This window comes from Pieris brassicae, chromosome 9, assembly GCF_905147105.1.
Source record: "Pieris brassicae chromosome 9, ilPieBrab1.1, whole genome shotgun sequence".
Lineage (NCBI taxonomy): Eukaryota > Metazoa > Arthropoda > Insecta > Lepidoptera > Pieridae > Pieris > Pieris brassicae.
Genome location: NC_059673.1, coordinates 6,630,448 through 6,652,806, shown reverse-complemented (window position 1 = coordinate 6,652,806; position 22,359 = coordinate 6,630,448). Strand labels below are relative to the sequence as shown.

Sequence of the window (22,359 nt, the reverse complement as noted above, 5' to 3'; positions counted from 1 at the left end):
ATTAAAATTAAAAATTAAAATTTTATAAGCTACATTGAACGGCATCATTAACAGTATATGACAGCAAATTCTGTAATATTTGACTTTTAATAAACTGACGTAAACTTTGTTTATAGCCAAGCCAATCAGCGGAGTTATAACGTCTTCTAACCTAACTTGTTTCGCACTGGTCTTAATTTTTAATTATACATAAACTTTCATTACCTAACAGTTTAATATATGAACAGATAAACCAACATAAAAATTTTCATTTCAACATGTTATTCTAAAAACGTTTGCGTCTAAATATTGTAAAATGTCGGAACCGACAACTCCGTAAGTTTCAAAAGTTATTTTATTCTTAAGTTTATTTAAAAGATTGTTTGTATGTATTTACAGAAATACATACATTATCATTACAGACTAGGCCAATACTTTAATATCGAGAAAAAATAAAATAAAGTTTATAATATTAAACACACACAATATTTTATGTTTTACGTCTGCATTTTTTAGTTATTGGAAACAGTTATGGCGTTGGACCACATCACAAAGTCTTTCAAAAGAAGAACTGAAGAAAGTTCTAGATAAGAAAGATGTTGTAGAATGTTTAAAGCAAGGCTTAGTTTCATATAAGTCGTTGAGAGCAGATAAATTCTCACAGCTACAATCAAAGTATAGCGATCAAACAAGACTATTAAACGTCGTCCAAACCTTGCAGAATTATATAGTGAGTATTGTTGTGGTGTGATGAGAATAATAAACAACTTAAGAATAAGGCCTGAATCAAGTTATATATATTTATAGATATACATTAGGTTCTAGTTATGTTTTATGTATGAAACAATATATTTTTTTCCAGGATGTTGATTGTTATCAAATATGGGATTTGATAAAGCACTACCTTTGTGATGTTTCATATGGCACCGCAGCAAATGCTTTGAAGAATGTAGCTTTTGTTGATACCCGGCCATCATTTTTGTCACCAAATGTTTGGAATTTTTATTATGCTGAAAGATTATTTCTTTTGAAACTTATACAATATATGATTCAATTTAAGTCAGATGTTAATCATAAGTATCATGAATTATTCAGTAAGATTATCAAAGAAATAGGATTAAATGATTTAAAGACTTCACTTATAAGTCAGTTTGATAAACTTTTATCAACACCACCCCCATCAAGGAAAATTCAAAATGATTTTAACAATGATACTGTTAGGCAAGACTGGGCTAAATCCAATTTAAGAGAGCAAGTAGCAATTCTACAGAATTTAATGATGATTGCAAGTGACTCTGGGATCACTGACAGTGAATTTATAACTTTGTTCAAGTTGTTTAGAAAACATGATTTTGGTAAGAATCAAGGTTTTAATGATCTCTTGGAGGAAAGGCACAAAGAGACAAGTCTTAGAGTTATGTATATGGAGATTGGACTGTTCATGGTTATATGTGATAGTAAGAAAATGTAAGTAAATGAATTTTAATGCATATTGACTTTAATTTTATAAATTATTTTGTGTGTTCTATAATAATAATAATAATTGTTTATTTGACAGATGTGTGGCAAATAAGTGGTACAGTGGTAAGGTGAAAAGCATGCTGTGTATTTATCTGAAAATAAAACCATCAGATTATATCTATAATATTGTACATAAATTAGTACACCACAAAAGTACAATGTACATAACTTTTTGACATCTTTTCTCTAATACTTTTGTGCCCCCCTCTCATATTTAATTAAATGCTAATAAAATTTCACATAATCTGATTTATATCTTATTTTTAGCCAAAATTTGTCATCATGGATAGAAACTACAAAAACTACTGTAGAGAATGAATTTACCAAATTGCAACCTTGTACTGAACAGAGCCCTATGCTGATGATCTGGATGATGATAACTTTACAGGTAAATTTGTCCAGACAAACAAAATATTCACACTGTTGAATATGTTGTTTTTGCTAATTAAAGTAAAATCCCACACACATAATTAGTTCCTTGGCTTAATTCTCTATGTAGTAGACATGTAATCAGCATTTTAAATAGGATAAATTTGATTACTATTTTTTTTTAATTTGCAACTTGAACCATATTAAAGATATACATTAGGTTCTAGTTATGTTTTATATCATTGTTTATTGCTACCTGCCATTATGTATTCATAGATTTGACTATTACATATTTACAATTTTTTACAGAGTGCACAACATGTAAGATTGTTTGAGACCCAGTACCACCATTATGGAGCCACAGCATTGAGAATGAGAGTCTTTGAGTTTATGCAACAAATGATTAGTAGCACTGTTTTCAATGTAAGAATCCTTTCTCTGCTCAGTTCTATATTCATTAAAACTATAATTCATAGTTAATAGTTACCTAATAAGTTAAGTGTGAGATAGATTTTGGATATAGGCTTTTATACAAACTTTTATTCTACTTTCAACTTAATAATGAATTTATTTCTAGGATGATTCAACTTGTGCCGAAATAATAAGACACAGAGTATTTAGGCTATTGAATGAAATTTGTGATAAATTTGATGGTGACAGTACCATCAGCTGTCAGCCTGGAGTCATGCCATTGTGTGCCGATTTAATCAAATATCCAACCATAGCTAAAGAATTCTGGAGGTTACAAAATGAGAATAACATTGGTGTTGTATCGTTATGGAATACAGCTTTAGAATATTTCCCATTCAATTTTAAGGCCCTATCAGTATTGTCCACAAGTTTGGCTGAAGCCGGGAAGGATAGTGTTCGGAATGTAAGTATGGATATCATAATTATAGTTGTCAATACTCAATTGAAACAATCAAATACAATCAGTATATTCCTTTCTTTAATATATTGTGTTTAGCTTATTTATAATAAGGTTTACCTTGCTTCTTGTAACTGCCACTTTAACATTAATTCAACAACAAATTTTTATTAATTTAAATTTCAAATCACTTATATAATTAGTGGCAATTTTTTACATCATAATAGAGACATTAAGATAATATATGCCATCTAAATTTTTATGTATGTTTTTGTACAACCACTCATTCAAAAAATAAAGTCACCATTAATAATGTTTAATTTGGGTTTGTATGTCTGATGCGAAATAGAATATGTAATAGACATGTTCTAGTTGGCACTGTTCTTGAGTTAAAATAAATACATATAGTGATAAATCTAGCGACACTAAAGTGAAATCGCACATTCTGCCATTATAGAAACTTGTCATTTCGTGTAAAGAAACTGTTTACAAGTTACTGTTTCTTAGAAGGTACGGAAGGTCTTAACGCAAATCAACTTTGATTAATTTTAGAGATATATGATGTATCAAGTGATGTTACAAGTTGTTCACATACGAAACATATCCAGAAATCTGTATTGATACTTAATATGAAAAAAAATTGTATCTTTTTTTATAGTACACCTAAATATAACAATACCGTGTCATTCACAGCTTTTAGGAGAATTTAAAAATTTACCAGTTTTCACCGAAATATACAATCCCCAAGCAGTATTAATAACCGCCCTACAAACTGAGGATGCAATTATTGGGAGAGACTATTGCCCACTCGGGGACCCCTCCTATACAATAGAAGCTGGCTCTAAAGCTACCATTTTAGAACGGAAAGAGGGCACAATGATTCACTTTCGCACACCATATTCTTATTGGACCGTGTTCAATAGCGAAATTGAAAAGGCATTAGATCGCAAACAAAGGCATCATGATATCAATGTCACATTGGAGAGAGTATATGAAGGTACCAGGGTTTTGAAAGGTATACTTAAAGCTTTGGTCAATGATAAGGAGATTCCGAAAAGCCTAGTAGCACCAAGTGAAGGGGTTTTTGATATCTTAGTGAGGTTTATGAGAGCTGAAACTCCACCTTTGCCGCTCTTGGTTGAATGTTTAGATGTGTGCACAGTTTTGATACCATTGTTTTCGAAGGAAATTTATTCAAGGTAAGATTCTTCGTCGGTTGTTTTTATATATTTAGGTTATTTTAAGTATGATATTTGAGTTTTTATAATTCTTATAAAGTTATAAAGAATTCTTAATTTAGAACTAGTTCATTACAAATATTATTTGTGTATATATATCGACTCACAAGGCATTTTTATCTCGTAAAATTCAAGATAAATATAGCTATCATTCATTTTGAAGATTGAGTGCGTGCCTAAATCTTTAGAAAATGTCTTTCTAAAGTGCTATAAGGTTTTAATTAAAAATTCCACATTACAATTCATTTTGGTGTTGGCTGTGTCTTTTCGCCTTGATAAAGTAGATGCAACAGCTTATAGTAAAATTCGATACGTCAGTGCTATAGACTCTAAATATATTATTTTTATTACTTTTATGTTTTATAATTACAAATATCTGTTCTAATTTCTTTCTAGATTAATAAATACCGGTCTTCTACCCCGTGTGACCAAGCAGCAGCTATCTCACGCGGAGTACGCTACTGGCGCTTCATTGGAATCTGGAGCCGTTGGGTCATATCTGGTAACTTTGGAGCAGCCTACTGGAACATACCGGTTCCTTACTGCATATATAGATATGCTATGCGCTTTTCATAAGGTAATATTTTCTATTTGGTGATCAATAGGTTATAATAATACAAATAGCTTTCATTCAAATTGGTATTTTTTATATTCTGTTAATTATTTGACTTTAAAATTAAACATTCTTAGTTGTTATAACCCGCCAAAGCTAGCCAATATGGCGTCGCACCAGCGCCTTTGTCGAACAATGCTTGTAAAAACGTAAACAAACGTCCAAGTGTTGCTTTTAAAGTTCAAACCTATAAAACTAATTTCGTTTAATAATCATTGAATATGAAATACTGAATTTTTTTATATTATATAGCTTTACATGTTTCACACAGACACACACACACACTGCACAAAAGCAATTATACAGGTATTTACTGTCATATAAGTTACGGAAAGGATCCCCTGGCACAAGTTATTTGTATTTACTTGAAAAGGACCCCATACATAAGTTTAGTTATATTTTATTTATATACAACTGTCAGAATTTACAGTTCGCTATGCTAATTAACGTATTTTTTTGTTGCGTCATTATAGCTCGACGGTCATGATAAATACTTAATATAAAAAAATTAAAACTGTATTTTAAAAATGACATGACGCGTAGAAATTTAGTTCACATAAAAGCTTTTATTAAATCCTCCAGGCGACAATAGAAGATCGTTTAGTGACAGAACTACTTCTACCAGGCCTGGTTTTGCTTTTACGAGAAATTTTTCCCAATGTGTATGGTTGGAGATACCGCACAGTTATAGAAAGACGATCCCTCATACACAAGTGTGCGGATTTCTTTACTCTGGTGTTGCAACAGATGAATTGTAGTCCCAGTGTTACCATGTTGAAAAAAACTTGTGTCTATGGTCTGTTATATACAGAGAACGCTTTGGAGTTACTGAAGATCGCGTCCATTGGTATGTGTATATGTTGATTATATTTAAAGCCTTACATTTATGTTTTATTAATATATATTCTAATGCAAACTAATATTCTAAAGAGGAGGACTTTATTTCTCATTAAAAAAATGTATTTTATTTACATGAGAAACATAATATGTATATACGTCGCCATTAGCCGTCCCAATTTAGTTTACACTGACATTATCATTAATGCCCTTTTGAATTCGTTAAACGCGCTAATATTGAGAATTTTAGACGATAATTGATAGAATAATTGCACACACTCATACTTAATAGACTTCTTCAAATAATTTGTACGTGGCTTTGGCAAGATAAGCAAACTCGCTCGACGAGTGTTGCGTGTAGTTGTGTGTTTGATTTATTTACTTACAAATATCTAAAGAATAACCACCAAAACTAGTAGATCTATTTTAAAAATTATTTCATTATTAGTACCCTTGAGTAACATAGTCTATAATTATTAAAAATGAAAATATGCATACTGCCAAATTCAACACAAATTTGTCGCATCAATTGTTAAGTGTGGATGCAACAGACCACTCGTAATATCTACGAGAGATATTCATCTATTGAGTATGGAAAATCACTGAAGTCAATTTTTTTCAGGCAATGAAACTTTGGAACGCCTAATCCATGACGAACCGAATTGGATTTCTGGTTCAGCATACCAGTACACGTTTACATTACAACGATGTATCGCTATTATTATATTCGCTTTACGAGAAAAGGCTCTAATCGGGTATGTGTACATACAAAATTGCTTGTTATATTGACTAAAATCCAAGGTATCGGCAGTTAAAAGTATTAGGTACTTAATAACGACGTCATTGGCTGTTACGATATTCGGTTTTTACGACGAAATATGAGTATAATTTTTTTTATGAATCTTGAAATTTCAATATCATTTTTATATAATGCAAATGTTCTAGTATAATTTAATATCTGTAAATGTCGGTTATGTATTAATGAGATGCTGAAATGAAATTTTGAATATACGAGCGTAAGTCTCTACTCTGAAGGCCTCAAATAATAAACCGGAGAAGCAAAACAAAAATTAAAAGATTAAGATTTAAAGACGTTGTACGTACAAAGTCCAGGCTAAGCCCAGGTTACATAATCATGTTCACTTGTCAAACTAGAAGTCTGGTTTCTATAGTTTTTGGTATGATTACAGATAAAACTTACTGATCTCTGAAGCCATATTATTTACATTACGTATTCATTGCTGAAACGCATTGAAACATATTAATATCATCTAAAGCTGTAAGAAACAGCACATTTAGTAGAAGTGTAACGAGAAAATAACCTCAATTTCAAATTAGTTAAAAGTACTTTTAAACCAATATAATGCAACTGCGAAATTTAAATCTTAAACATAATTAACTTGTTTGAATTGCTGTTAATCTCGTATATATTTTTGTTTGTAGTATGTGTTAAATAAACTATAAAAAATGCGTGTCTATGAACGTTTTATAGAGGGTTAAAAAGAAATAATATTTTCCCATCAGATGTACTTCAGTAAGCCCACTGGAGCAACTCATCTTCGCTCAGAACAAACAAGTGGACAGCCTGAAGGTGGTTCCAAATGTGACAGGGTACATCCATCACGCCTTTAACCGGGGCCTTGCAGTACTCGGATGTCGACTACTTAGGAAATTCGCTGATGTAAGCTGAAATAGTAGATTTTTCTCGTGAAATTTTGGTCTAAGACCATATATATTAAATTTATATTCGAATCCAAATACTAACGAATACAGTCGAACAAAATTCAAATTTACTTACTTAGTTCGAATTGATACTTATAATCTTTAACATTATATGTACAAATATATATATATATAAATATATTAAACTAAAAAGGATAATGATTTTTCGATTGTTCAATTCTAATTTACTATTTGAATTTGTTAATAAGATTTTTGAATGGAAGACACGAACGCACCCGGATACGTCCTATACAATCGTTTTTAAGAATTACATAGAATTTTCTATGCATTGATTGCACTCCACGAATTCCTTATGATTATTCGTTTAGTTGTTAATACATACGTCTACATGTCTATCGGAAACCAACCCAAAGAAGTTTTTTTTACCTTCCTCTATAGAATTTCTAAGAATATAGGTACATATATGAAAACAATTTTTTTCAGGGCTTCCAGATGTCTCTCTTCGCTTTATTAGATATGACAGCGCATCAAGTGCGAGTCATATTTCTGGACAGATTGCGGGATGAGTACGAAAGTGTGGAACTCAAAGTTGCAATTTTAGCCTTTGTCACTACATGTGTGGGGAAACAACCTGGGTTGACCGAAGCTTTCTTCATGATGAATCACGAACGGGCAAAAGCTGACGAGATAGAGAAGGAGAAAGAAGTTAAAGATAATAGTGAAGATGATAGATTTGAAGGAATTTTGGGGTATATGGCGGATTATTTGGGGACTGTCAAATCTGTAAGTATTTTACAATTACTTTTATGTAAAGTTACTTTTCTAGGTTTTTTATATGAAGTATACTTCTATATATATGTAGTACTACTATGTATTTGTAGATCTTAAAAGATGGGTATTTTTATCTTTCAGGACGCTAAATTACTACAAAGTCCGCTACTTGGATGTATAATGGCGTTATTCCATGCACTCTGGAAGAATAACATGCAAATCCTTGTCAAAAAGTTACAAGAACATCCCAATTTCTGGGATCATATGACCAGCCCTTTATTCAGCGAGATCCAACCTGATCTACGCACTTATAGTCAAATTTTCAACGTCCTCGGAATAGAATTATTCGTTTCCAGGGAAAAACTGGAACCAAATTTTAAAGAAGTGCTCGAACGCTTCTTCGATACGAACAAAAAACAACTAGATACCTGGATAGATTATATATTTTCCTTCAAAGGTCGATCACTTGAAGAGGTTACTGATAAGGTGCCGATCTGGTTAAGCTTGCTCACGTCGTGGAAAGATTTCACAACAATTTTCTGCAAATGTCTTCCGTTCAGTCTGAACATCGCGCACAAAGCCAAAATGGTTGCGCCTTGTATGAACGCTCTTTTACACGAAATGGACGACTTCAAAGATGGCCGCCTTGTTGTCATTTTAGCAGAATTATACGTTATAATGCTAGCTAATTGGAAAGATGATTGCTTTGACAACAGAAAGACAAGTGCCAAACAGATTGATAGCCTACTCTCAAGTGGGGCAGCGGTTTATGAGCACTTACATCTCAGAGCAGTCCGAGCTATTCTATCTATAGGAACTGTCGCTATAAGCAGCTTGGATTACGAAATTAAAGCAAACAGCATTTTGGCCCAAAGCATTATTCGTTCAGTAACAAATATAAACAGTTTGGAGCTCCAAAAACTCTTCGATGACATCAAAGACGAGAATAAAGTTGAAGAAGAGAACGAAATCCCGCCCATCGTGATTTCTCTGGCCATGCTCGAACAGTGCCTTGAACTATACGATGACGTGTTCTCTGGACTTTCCCAGTGGTTCCAATCAACAAAGTTCATCAACAAATTATTATGTTGCCTCCAAATCAGTCTTCAAAATAAGCGTCACCTACACACATCTTTAGCTGCCTTGCGATGTTTGACCGCGTACGCGAGGGGACCCTTCTCAAAAGACTTGCTACTGAGCGATGTCGATCAGTTCCTGTGGCTGCAATTGCTTCCTCCCAAAATGGAGACGAACTCTAATGGCAAAACTTGGACGCCCCAAGAATGGTGGAAAGTTTATGGGTACAGTTTGGATTTTATAGCCACGATGGTTATGAAGCACGGCCAGTTTTTCGTTGGAGACGCGATAACTTTTGTTGGAGTGCATTTGGAGCATATTGTGGAAGCAATATTGCTTCCGCGACAGATGTACAGTGTTGCGGCATTGAATCTATGTGCGTCGACGTTAAGTTTGATCGTTCAGCTGGTGAAATTTGAGGCAAGATGGCGGATTTTGAATATAAACTCCCTCATCTGTATTATGGTGAGTAAAATGGCTCTTTATGTAAACGGTCTTCTCTTGTCTTTAAACGGTGTTTATTACTGACATATACAAGAAGTAACATAAAAACTTTTTAATATATTTTGAGATATTTTGTGTTTTTGTGGCTTTAGCGACTCTCATCCCTGAGGTCGTAGGTTCGATCTCCGACTGTGCACCAATAGACTTTTGTTCTATGTGCGCATTAACATTCGCTCGAACGGTGAAGGAAGTCGTATGGAAACCGGCTTGCCTTCCAAGTAGTCGACGGCGTGTGAAACAGATACAGAAATCTGAGGCCCAGACCTATAAAGGTCACTAATTTATTTATTTTAGCTAATATGTCTTATTTCATCATAGCAAAGGCACAATTTTACAGACAGTTCTTTAGTTGAAAGAGTGCATTTAGACTGATGTAATAATAATAATTGTTAAACTACAAATTAAATATGCCCACAGCGTAGTATAAGTGCGTGCGTGTATCAGTGCGTCATGCTAATGTTGCGCGCGCGACGTCCGTCAGACGCCGGCCTGCACTCTGATGACGTCACACAGCCCTCACCTACCGCCTTGCATAGGTAAGGTTTTGTTACAGTGACCGGCAAACATCTTGAACGAATGTCCTTGCCGCAAAAGCGATTTTTGGATATCACTGGGAGGGGGGCGGCGGGAGAGTAACGTGTCGATCGGTGATTGGTTAATCAGTTGACGTTTGTGTCCCGCGCTGTGTACGATGCGAAAAATTTCCCCCCACTCCCTTGTTTATTGCTCAAGAAGTTTGCCGGTATAGATATAATTTTATTTATCGAAAATTAAATAGTAGACATTATTTTTATTTTTTATTATTCTTAAAAACGCGTTGAGCGTCTAAAAATATTGTAAAATTTCAATTATTAATGTGTTTTAATTTGGTAAACTTGTCTACTTAATGTCTGTTAAATGTTCTAAGTATACTTTTAAACATAAAAGTTTTATTAATACGTTTACATGATTTTTTCGAATCAATACTTTTTTAAGCCTTGAGTCAAAAAGGTAAATTTAGCCATCGAAAAACAATACAGTAATAGTTAAAATATAGTTAAGATTATAATTACGTCTTTATTTATATTAAAATCTATTTTGCACTGTATTCAATTTGTACTTACTTAATACTTATCTAAAGGAATATTGTAAGTAAATCTTTTTCAGGGTGATTGAAATCCTACACATGGCCACACTGTGCCTGCTGTCATTTAGTCCGGATTTGTTATCTCTACTCGCCGAGCCAGCTTTAGATTTAGAGCGTTGGCAACCCCTAGTAGAGTTGCACTTTGGAGCTCCCAAAATCACATACGAACATTTTCCTCAATTGACATTTGGAACAATTCTATCAGCTATCTGCTTGCTTACTCGCTCTTTGAATCACGTAAGTTTTCCTATATATTTGTTTTTAGTTTCTGTATAACACGGGGACGGACCTTTATCATATGATCGATCACGCACACTCAAATTTAAATATTTTTAACATAGTCAATATTATATTTTAAAATAATAATTGTACCTTAAAAGAGTCTGGTTAAAACCAGAAAAATATTTTTTATTAATAACGAGACTCTTAAAGAACCAGAAATATATATTTTTTTATTCTGTGGAAATCCAGCGTCTGTTGAAAGTTAATGAACTAGTTTGTTTTTTATGTTTGTTTTTAAATAAATTAAACATTAATCAACTTCATTGCTTCAGTTAATAAACTAAAAAAAAGCAATTTTATAATCAAACATTCACACAATTATATTTTTGTATAGACATATCACACAGAAGAAGTAAGCGGCTCGCGATCTCCTCGCGGTTCTGGGAGCGGAGGACGTCGTAGGGCGTGTTCGTGTACGCACAATTCTCCCGGCGATCGACGACTCAATCGCAGCGAGTCAGTTGCGAGTGTGTCTTCTGCAGCGAGCGCTTTGCCTCCCACTGATGAGAGGTTGTTGGTTGGAGCGCTACACGCTACGCTTACGCTGTTAGCTTCACAGGTATAATTGTTTGTCCATGATTTATAAACAATTTTTTTTTAGAGGTGGAAACATTGATTTATTTACGGCAATTCAAAAATAACATTGTAAAAAAAAGCGTTTCAAAGTACATTTTATAATGAACATAATCTATGTCAAAATATATTAATATGATAAATGAACTGTTTTTAAACATTGTATGTAAAAATTACAGTTATGTATTAAATATTTGTAAATCTTTTCTTTGCGTTATTCTTATTAAATTTTATTATTTCAGGCCCTCCTAGCTGTCCGTGATCCAAGTGTTCCAAGCCGTCATAAACAACTCGTCCGACGAGAATTAGCATCCGAGCTAACGGTGTATCACGATTTCGTGCGAAAACGTATTTTGTGCGCCACGCACGCTCGTCCGCATCTAGTGCGGAACAAACTTGGCGCCTGGCCTCTTGGAGCTGATGAAGAGGAAACCAAAAGAATCGAAGAAGCAAGAAACGAAAGAAACCCATCTCCGGAAGACGAGAGATCTTTGCCGCCACCTCCTCCACCTAAGCGCGCCTCGCAAGACTCTATGCGAGAGTTCATCTTACGCAAACATTTTTTGGACAAATGCGCTCAAACTCCCACTAAGGAACCACTGAACCCTGTGTCGCACTCTACACCAGCTTCGGATAAGAAAAGAGATAGTTCTAGAAGCCTAAAACGTGTCTCTTGGGCCGAAACTACGAGAGATAGCGACGAAATCCTCGATACGTCGCTACAAGAAATCGAAACTGCGTACTCTAATCTGACGGAAGTGCAGATCAACAACGACGAAGATTATTTCCATTTTATGTCTGTAGTTTTTCTTTATGTTTGCCAAACTGAATTATAATTTTTTTAATTATATGTTTTTTTAATATTGTCTTTTTGTGCCATGGTTAATAAAATTATTTAACATTTTACATATATTCGTCTACGGGATCAAATCCAGTAAATATACCGTCCATACTGCGAGAAGGCTCGCTATGTCGTAGCCGGCCTTGTTTTTTTCGTTTTACCTATGATAGCAAACAGTACCAAGTGGCCTATTTACTGGTTCTGACGAATTACAGATTAAAATACTAATAAAATATTATCCGTTGGAATATCCTAGGCCTATCCTTGGCGACATAAATAGTACGTATGGTTAAATAAAATTATTAGTACCATAGTTTGTATGCCATTTAAAGACAATGCAATAAGATGAAAAGCATATTATATCACTTAACAAGCATTACTATTAAGAAAACACTTTTTAAACGGATTGAAGCTATGTATTATTATTATAAACTTATAATTATGTACATAATTTTTAAATTTATATTTATTTAAATAATAATAATACATAGCTTCAATCCGTTTAAAAAGTGGTTTCTTAATGTGTAAAAGATATGTTAGCAAAAGACAATACTAAGCATTATTATATTAACTACATCTGTAATAACTGAAACTGCGTTTGGTTACCTGTCTTCGTATTTTTTACTTTCCTTTAATGTCAAGACACGTCATTTATCTGACAATGGTTTTTGACTTTGACATTAACAAAACAGGTGTGAGGTGTGCAAGCACAAGCAGCCAGCAGCAAGCTAACTTGTAGATCACGGCAATTATTTAAATTGACCACGAGATTGACTGCAATCAGCTTAGATTCAATTGAACAGGTAGGGTCAACATTGTAGACATTTCAACATCTAACGAGTGCCTTGAGTCTATTTTTTTTTCATTACAAAGCTTAGATGTGTTGTCTGCAAAGGCCTAACATCCAACCAGGCTTAATTAGAATATTATGCATGTAGCCATATGAGAAGTGCTTACTAGAAAAATATATAATTCCAGAAATTATGGCACCGACGGCCGCTGCTGTAAGACCTAAGCCAGATGAAGACCCTACCGGTATTAGAGCTGTGTTACTGGGACCACCAGGATCAGGCAAAGGAACCCAAGTGAGTAGAAAATAGAAGATGTTTATGTACTTTATTTAGAATATTAATAGTTTTATTCACCCAAATTAACCTCTTATCTTGTCTTGTTGTTGATATTCAATTTCCACAACATGATTATGTAACTTTATTGATAAAAAATTAACGTGATTCACGATTCTTTTAAATTTAAATTTTAGGCTCCTTGGTTGAAAGAAAAGTATTGCGTATGTCATCTGTCTACGGGAGATATGCTCAGAGCAGAGGTAGGCTCTGGCTCAGAGCTAGGTCGTCGCCTAAAGAAAGTAATGGATGAAGGAAAACTAGTATCAGATGATATGGTGGTGGACATGATTGATAAAAACTTGGACAAACCTGAGTGTAAGAATGGATTCTTGCTGGATGGTTTCCCCAGAAGTGTTCCACAGGCGGAAAAGGTAAGATAGTTTTTGCTAAATTATTTAATTGTAGCCAAAATTCAATGGATGACTTGTGTATTTAGTAATACCTTTTATTTTCCTTAAATAAAACAATTATTAATATCCTTTCAGCTTGATGGCCTGCTAGCTAAGAGGAAGTCAGCATTAGATGCAGTAATTGAATTTGGAATAGAGGACAGTTTATTAGTGCGTAGAATAACTGGCAGATTGATTCACCCATCTAGTGGTCGGAGTTACCATGAGGAGTTTCACCCTCCCAAAAAGTCAATGACTGATGACATAACTGGGGAACCCTTAGTAAAGAGGTCTGATGACAACGTAGATGCTCTTAAGAAACGGTTAGCAACATATCATCAACAAACAGTTCCTTTAGTAGACTACTACATGAGGCAAGGCCTACATCATAGAGTGGATGCATCTAAGTCTGCTGAAGATGTGTTCAGCAAAATTGATAACATCTTTAAGACTCGTATCTTCAGCAGAGCAAGATCATCATTATAATTTTATTAATAAGTGAAATGATTTGTACAAACTTTTTACTAATAATAATTCATTTGGTGACTGTTTAAGTATTTACTGTTTTTCATGATCATAGTTAAATCTATTTTAGAGATTTTTTTCTTGTACAAATACAGTGGATATTGGAAATTTACTTTTTATTTTAAAATCCTTGTAGATATTATTTTTTGGCAGGTAAATTTAAAATTATATTAAATACCAAATTTACACATAGGTTTTAAATAAAACAGAAGTTTTAGTTATGAATTTATTGTATGCTAAATATTACATAATATGAAATCTTTATGTAGTTGTGTCTATTTTTTCAATATTGGTTTGAAGACATTTTGAAGCTCAGAAAAGGTCAATAATTTATAATTATAATATATCTTTCGAAGTTCCTATTACAAAAACCTTCTACAATTATCATTATTATATGTATTTAAAATTTATTACCATATAGTGGCAATAAGCATGTTTCAATATTTTGTATTTTTTCTATAGATTATTTACCATATTGTATATCATTGTGGTTCTCTGCATGTCTAATAAAACCAATTATTGTTGTTGCTCACATATAATTTTGATATTTAAAAAGCAATATTTGCTGACAATTATATAATAGATAAGCACTAAAATGCAATTTAATAGCATTTACATTATTGAAAGAAACTTAAAGCATTTTTATGAAGCTGATTAAGCCTTGCGTATGAAATGCGCATTGGAAAAATATTATTAAAAAGCACTATGATATTGTGTCTTCACTTTCAGTTTGTTGAATAGCTAACTGATGACAATTATTTAGTAGCAAAAACCAATCAATATTGTTGTTTTATACTTAGAAATAAATGTTCGGGACAAACAAGAAATACGGGGATATAGATATGTATATTCAATAATTAACTTAAGACATTTTAGACTTGCAGAGAAAATCTATAACTACAAATAGAATAGGTATTTCAAAAAGTTTTGAAGGATTTTCTATATATGAGTAATCTATAAGTTGTCCCTGGGGAGTTCACAGCCGTACTTATTTTATTTGCACTTTCAATAATATGGAATTACACATTTACTACTACATTACAAACATTACAAAATTTATGTATTGGTGATATAAAGCAAATAATTTTATAAGGAAATAAAGCGTGCATTATTTAAAATTTTAAACTGAGCAAACGGATTAAAATAAAACAAAAAAAAAATGGTAAAATCCTCGTAATATTTATTTTGCATGATTCGTAACAAAATGCTTTGACAAATAATAATGACATCTCAAATACTACATACCAACAACACAGATAAAAACGTAGACTAGTAGACACCTAGGTATTTATAACACCAAAAAGCAAATAGGCACCTCACTCACAAATACTTTTAAAATACAGCCTATAACAAAATCCCGTACACTATTTATTATGGAATATACTTTAAACATGATCTATGAAAACAAATACAGCTTGGCGATATAAAATAACATAAAATGAATATTTTTTTTAAATTAAGGAACGTTACTACCACAAGTAACATCGACCTGTTGAATCACTGACTGGCCGGCCGGAATGGCCCAGCTGCTAAGGTCGTATTTAAGGGTATGACGACATCCCAGTAATTTGAAGTCGAATATGGTAGGTTTCGCTACAAAATTATGTCATGTTTATTACTTTCTCGTAAATTAGTCGCAGACAGTTTTAAGCACACATCTGACAAAATCCGAATGTCAACTGACAGATGGGATAGAACCGTCGAGACCTAGAGTTAATTTGTTGACAGATGGAAGAGCCAGCTTGTCAATGAATATTAGCCATAGCCAATGGACTCTACAAATTATGCTAATTTCAGAAATTACGGGGTTTTCGTTATACGCCGTTTTTAAATAACAAACGCAAAGCGACAATGATATGATTACATGGATATGATACTTTTATAGCTATAATCTTTATCTTACAACCTTAAGAAACATTTCACGATATTATTATTGTCTCAAACTGTTAAGTTATGCTTAATCTGCTATGGGATATATTTTGGGTGTTGCATCGTGAAATGAAATGGTAATGTACCAAACTATCTACGATTTGTCATGGATGTTTGAGACTATCTCATTTCAAATAAATAACTAAAACTAAATATTTACAAATGTTGGAGTCGGAGATAGGGTTATTATTATTTGGTTTAGATTAAACATATAATGGTAGAGAATATACAAAGAAAACGTATATGAAATTTTAGGTCCCAAGTACAATATTAAAACTCCTGAACATTGAAATATGGATACAGATATTTAAAGATCTATAAAGTCTTTGTGTTTTAAAAACTAAAGGATTGATACCAAAATTGCGAAACCTTTAAAAAATTTATAGATTGATATTGCATATCGATCTTTAAAAAGATATCATTGTCTAGGTCCCATAATAAAAAAGAAGCAATCGCACTCATCAGGAGTTCGAAGTGAAATGATTTTTTTACTTTTTAAAGCGCTATCTGTATCACATTACTAAGTAATAAGAAAGAATTTCCAATGCAAACATGTTATTCGTGTAACAGAGACAACGCTCTACGAAGTCACTCATTATCTCTTTCTAAAGGTCGATACATTATCTCTGATTTGATTTCCATATATATCAATCTTCAATCTCATGCCGCTTAACAATTTTCTACCGCACTATACTTTGGATACTCATACACATTCCCCTTACCTATAAAAATAGTAGTAAAATTAACATTACTTAATTCCTAAATCATTATTAGTAATATTAAGATGAGATATGTTTATAAGTAAGGGGATAATACAATAAAGCTTTTATAACATCTATATATAACATTACACAAGCGGGTTAAGGCGCACTCTGTGAACTTGGATAATTGAAATCAGATATTTTTTAACTTAACTAGATACGGGTTTTTTTTATTAATAAGGTCTTTGATAGAGTAGCAAACGTCACAGTATTATAAACTATATAAAGATGAGCGAAACACAGTGTACTAAGTCAAAATGGCTCACTAAGGTACAAAATTGCTAAAACTTCTAGAAACAATCCCGACTTATTTACAAAATTTTGAAATGCATTCTATGCCCAAATATAGCAGAAAACGACGCGTAAGACCTTCATGGCTGTTGACAAGAATAATCATCAATAGCCATATGTCTTAGCCAAGAAGCCCTATAATTGGGATAAAGCTATTGGGTCAAAGGCTCAAACTGATTTGCGAGTCAACGCCATTCGAGTTTAGTGGTCGTGCAGTCGGTCGTGAGAACGACTCGACGAGCGCGAAGTCTTACGCTGGTCAAGATAAGCAGCCGGCGCCCAGCCTTCACCCTGACCACCTGCAAATTATTGTTACATAATACCTATATACACACAAATAAAGATACACAAAAATAATGTCTATACTTAATATATGTATAACAAGTATGTGTTGTAGAAATCGAAACCAATATATTTAACATAATTGTATTCATATAAAATTAATTATAATGTAAATCATCCTCGACCATCCATATATCCATATAAATACCAGCTGTGTATTTTCAGTAAAGATAAATAAACTAGTTATCGACTGCATTGAAATCTACCGGGCTGATTTGTGAATCTAAACCATCTAGGGCGAAATCCAAACGCAAAAAAATCATTCAAATCGATCCAGCCGTTTCAGAGGAGTTCAGTGACATACGCACGTATAGTAGAATTTTATATGTAATATTAAATGTTTACTGATCCGATGGGGCATAAGGCAGCCAGATTTCCACACCTGGTTTATCAGCTTTTCTCATCACCTCATCATCGAGATAGATAGTTTACCTGCAAGTCGCACGTACCACCATCCCGCGCAGCCCACCTTGAGTAGCTCTGCGTGTTGCCCTTCCCGAAGAGATACCTCACTGGCACCCACCGCGGTGTAGTCCGACAGGGCCATGAGCGCGCAACCCACCGCCTATGTACCAAATCCCACGTTAACATTGTACCAATAGTACAAAAAATACGTTTAGAGTATAAGTGTCTAGTGTACAAGATTGTTGTGGGTACAAATAATCGATGGAAGATCGTTGAATTATTCAAGTTTGCAATTACAGATTTGTATAATATTTGTCGTGTTATTTTGTACTTGTGGTATTAACCACATTCATTTTTATTCTAGCTAAAGGTTATAACTTGTAGTGAAACTTGTTACTAGACAAATCTATGTCGTAGCTAATCTACGCGAGTTTCTATGTATAGTTAATGTCCATATAGGTGTGGCATTGTTAATGTGTTAACGTTCATCTATAACACACATTCATGCACCTTAATCTTCCAATAATCACATCATGCGTGACCAAAACTATTATCACCTCGCGTGTTAAATTTTTTCATGCACGCTGTTAGTACTTTCATATTAACAATATTTTAACTGCGTTATTCATGATTTTAATAGTGGAATGCAGTTGAAATAATTTTAATATAACGCGTTAGTTTGTTTCGCGAAGCCATGCACGAGTACGTTGTTACGTACGCACAGTTTGGAAAACCTGAAGTAGATAATGAAATTTATAGATTATAGACTTAAATATATCAATATATACTTACAAATATATCGAACGAATTATATTTGATAGACAACTAACCAAAATGATAATTTAAATCGCATATACATACATATTTTTAATACCTACAGATAGTTACCTAATGTTTGAGATAATCAAATATGTGTATAGATAATATATTTAATCGAAGATATAGATCTACATTCATAAAAGTATAGTAGGAAGTCCGGAGCTTCACTGACCATAGTGTGTGCCATGAAAGATGTGCCGTGCAGAATACCGTCTAACCGTAGGTATATATACGTAAATATGTCCCAATTCATGAATCTATAGCTTGTAAATAAATGACACAACATCGATAAGCGAAGCGCACAGTATCGTAAGCACACGACAATGAGTACAAACAAAACACTTACACAATATTAAATCAGCGACTACACGTCGTCTTTGGCAATAAAATTATCTAAATCAGTCTTATATACAAGGCCCGGAGTGGGCTAGTACTGGGACACGTAAAACGTGGAGTTGGCTTGTGTGGAGCCCGATACGGAAAAGAACTGAACCATTCTGTGTATGGTGCCGTTGAGACCGACGGCCTCCGTCACCTGTTGAAAACACAACATACATTGCTCCCTAGGCTAATTCCGAGTGACCAGTGCAAACGTGATCAAACTATAAGCGATGACTGTGGCAAAACAAAAATGCGGCAGCGGTTGTGAGTCTGTTAGAGCTTGGTAAAGAAACGGAACGGAACTTGTTTTCTTTTACTACAATATCCCGTTTTTTCTTATCAAAATATTTCCTCTCCTGGTGGAGGAAATTGAATATATATCAATTAAAATTTTAAAGTAATGTGAAATTTAATATTCCTAATGTAATACAGGAAAATAATCTTCTGCATTCAGCCTCCGGCCTGTGACATTATAGTAGGTACGTAAGTAATTTTTTTTACATTTTCTGTCATTGTGCCTAATTACAACGTTATATTCAAATTAAAATTAATATACGTACAGACGTAAATAGTGCGTTCGTAGAGTGCGTACGTACTGTGAGTACTGCATATGTATATTGTTGCACAATTTCCATGATGGACAAATAAGATGTAAATAACTTATAAAAATATATTTAGGAAGCACTTTGTCAGTAAGTTTATTAAAGGCACGTATACGATATCGACCATAGTTAACGAACAGGTTAACGGATATTCCTTATTGTTCGTTGAGGGAATTGCGAAAAGTTTACTATTTGTCAGTGCCTATAATGCTCTGTTGCTGTTATTTATGTATTTCAGGTTAATTTTGTAAATTTTCTTCTGTAAAAACAAGATTGTATTTTTTATAAATTAATGAAACGTCTAAAGAATATTCCGATATAAAGACACCGTCCGTTTCGTTTCTTTACTCTATAACCTCTATATTGAGATACTATAAGTCACTTTATATTAATTCGTGGCCTAGTTAGTTCCCGGGAAGCGAAGTGCGTCAGGATGGCAGCCTAGTCATGCGCTACCCGGTGTCTAGAACCCACATTCCTATAAAATCACTTTCCACTTACATTATTGAGCACTTCACTCACGCTGTAAACCCAAAATTAGTCACCATTATTACCGTTTACATCCCAGACCTCTAACCCTACAGTTAGTTAGCGGATTTTATATCCAAACGTAAAAATACTACACGTAATAATTTAAACAATCGACTCGTAACCAATATGATTGGTAATTGGATATAGAATCCGTTTAGGAATTAGCCGAGAATATACAAGAGATATTTGCCTTATTAATTGTAATACAATAGTATAAACTATGGACGCTATTTTTTATCTGTTCCATAATGTTTTTAGACGAACACAGTCAATGTTATTATATCTTTGAACAAAAATCAATGAGTTAATTACACCTTTCTAAAGTTAAAAACATAAAAGCTCTGTAGAAAAATAATTACATAACATTCAAACAAGAACTTTAAAACTAACTCACTATAAGGTCACCGTTTTAACAATAACATTAACATTATCATAGCGTCAACACAATTAGACAGAAAGAGACGAAGATAGTAAAATCCGTGTAAATACAATTTCTTAATGAAATCTGATCAAAGTACTTAAACGATGCACGTATACGTACCGGTGCGTGCTCGGGCTCGTCCTCTTCGTCTTCTGATGGGTCTGTGGACCAGCAGGGCTCATCGTGATTATCACAAGAACCGGTTCGAGAGGGATTCGAGGGTGGCTGGGGTCGCTCCTTTTGGGGTCCCAGATCCCAAGAGCTGGTTTGAATCAGTGTCCTGGAATTTTTTGTCGATATGACATAAAAATCAACTTGAGCATGACGTACAGGCCCAGCTGTAACATAAGTTCGGCTCTCTACATCGAGAGCAAGCAACGTATATGGTGAGAGAACGTTGAGGCATTTGCTACCGCAACTGATTAAAGACGGCTTTGGTTACATTTATACAAACCACAGCTTTCTAATGTAACACATTATGATTTTATTGTATTATTTGTAATTAATTTTAAAAAAGTAAGACAATTTAAGAGAATCGCTATCAAGATATTTTAACTAAGTTACATTTTATTGCAAATGATTCGAATTAAAAGTTTTATATATTACTGTGTACTACGCGATTTACCGAAAGATACATTAATTGGTTATATTTTTTTATAAATACGTAAGTTGTACTTTAGTGGTTAGTAACGCGAACTTCTGACATTATTGACCTAACTCGAAATTTCGAGTACTTTCCGGCAACGGTGGTCAGCGAGACAATTTGATATTGTGGATGTCAATGAATGTAAAATTTTATACGATTTCTTTAATTTTAAATTATTTACGGTATTTTGTCTATATTTTCAATCATAGATTCAAAGATTGTCTGTAAATGACAATTTTAAACTGTCATATAATAAAAAGAATTTAACACTGACGACTCATATAAACACTCACCTATGATGCTGTGCGTATTGCCTGACACGTTCTCCTTTGAGTTCCTTAAGCTGGTCAAGTAGAACCCTTTTGATCCTCTCAACCCAGGCTCTTTTGATATCAGCGGTGGGTGCACTTATCGTATGCACTTCGGCCCTGCCTTGACGCCATACTTCGAACTTACGCACATCACCCTTTACGGACTCGGTTAGACCGATTTGGGACATCTGAAAATGATTAGGAATAACTTTTAATAAGGAAATAGCACTTTTGAACTCCAGTTTAACTGAAAAAAACGTTTATGGGCTTTCATAGTTTGAGCCTCATCGATAGGTCTTAGTTCGAATACGGGGGAAATAAGACGGAGATCTGTTGCAAGTTCTTTCTGAAAACACGTTTCTTTTTAATTATAAATATTTGTCATATCATATAGTGTCGCTTCGGCCTTTGTCTTTGGGAAAAACATAATTTTCCAGCAAGGTTACCCTGTAAAACCGATTCCAATAATAATAACGACATCTAACAATGAAATCCAAATTTCAAGAGAGTACCTCCAAATTAGGATAACTCAGGTGTTTTTCCTGAAACAGAAACTTCAAATTCCCATAGAACTTTAAATACTTAAAAAAAATATAA

At 33.5% G+C, this 22,359-nt stretch overlaps 3 protein-coding genes across 9 annotated transcripts in view; 2 read left to right on the top strand and 1 right to left on the bottom strand.

Moving 5' to 3' along the window:
• Positions 1–132: 132 nt before the first annotated feature.
• On the top strand, positions 133–12,289 carry LOC123714076 (nucleoporin Nup188). The gene is made up of 17 exons (XM_045668171.1): positions 133–315; positions 496–709; positions 842–1,446; positions 1,768–1,888; positions 2,179–2,292; positions 2,447–2,743; positions 3,431–3,936; positions 4,372–4,552; positions 5,171–5,435; positions 6,048–6,180; positions 6,950–7,106; positions 7,592–7,891; positions 8,021–9,421; positions 9,878–9,996; positions 10,607–10,823; positions 11,203–11,427; positions 11,684–12,289. Exons 1-17 carry the CDS (start codon positions 296–298, stop codon positions 12,275–12,277), a joined length of 5,469 nt encoding a protein of 1,822 aa, XP_045524127.1. The 5' UTR covers positions 133–295; the 3' UTR covers positions 12,278–12,289.
• Positions 12,290–12,952: 663 nt separating this feature from the next.
• LOC123714152 (adenylate kinase) lies at positions 12,953–14,431 on the top strand. Its single transcript, XM_045668318.1, has 4 exons — positions 12,953–13,085; positions 13,261–13,367; positions 13,544–13,780; positions 13,895–14,431. Exons 2-4 carry the CDS (start codon positions 13,266–13,268, stop codon positions 14,282–14,284), a joined length of 729 nt encoding a protein of 242 aa, XP_045524274.1. The 5' UTR covers positions 12,953–13,085; positions 13,261–13,265; the 3' UTR covers positions 14,285–14,431.
• Positions 14,432–15,480: 1,049 nt separating this feature from the next.
• The window catches only part of LOC123714464 (guanine nucleotide exchange factor DBS-like), a 91,167-nt gene continuing 84,288 nt past the window's right edge, over positions 15,481–22,359 (bottom strand). For 4 of the 7 annotated variants that reach the window (XM_045668713.1, XM_045668715.1, XM_045668714.1 and 1 more), the window contains exons 17-20: positions 21,745–21,950; positions 20,926–21,085; positions 18,079–18,211; positions 15,481–17,603 (exon numbers count right to left, since the gene is read on the bottom strand). In XM_045668713.1, coding sequence (XP_045524669.1) covers positions 17,506–17,603; positions 18,079–18,211; positions 20,926–21,085; positions 21,745–21,950 — 597 coding nt within the window. In that variant the 3' untranslated portion in view covers positions 15,481–17,505. Of the gene's footprint in view, positions 17,604–18,077; positions 18,212–19,216; positions 19,406–20,354; positions 20,377–20,925; positions 21,086–21,744; positions 21,951–22,359 lie in introns of those variants that run through there. The other 3 variants (XR_006754311.1, XM_045668717.1, XM_045668716.1) reach the window with 3 other exon arrangements.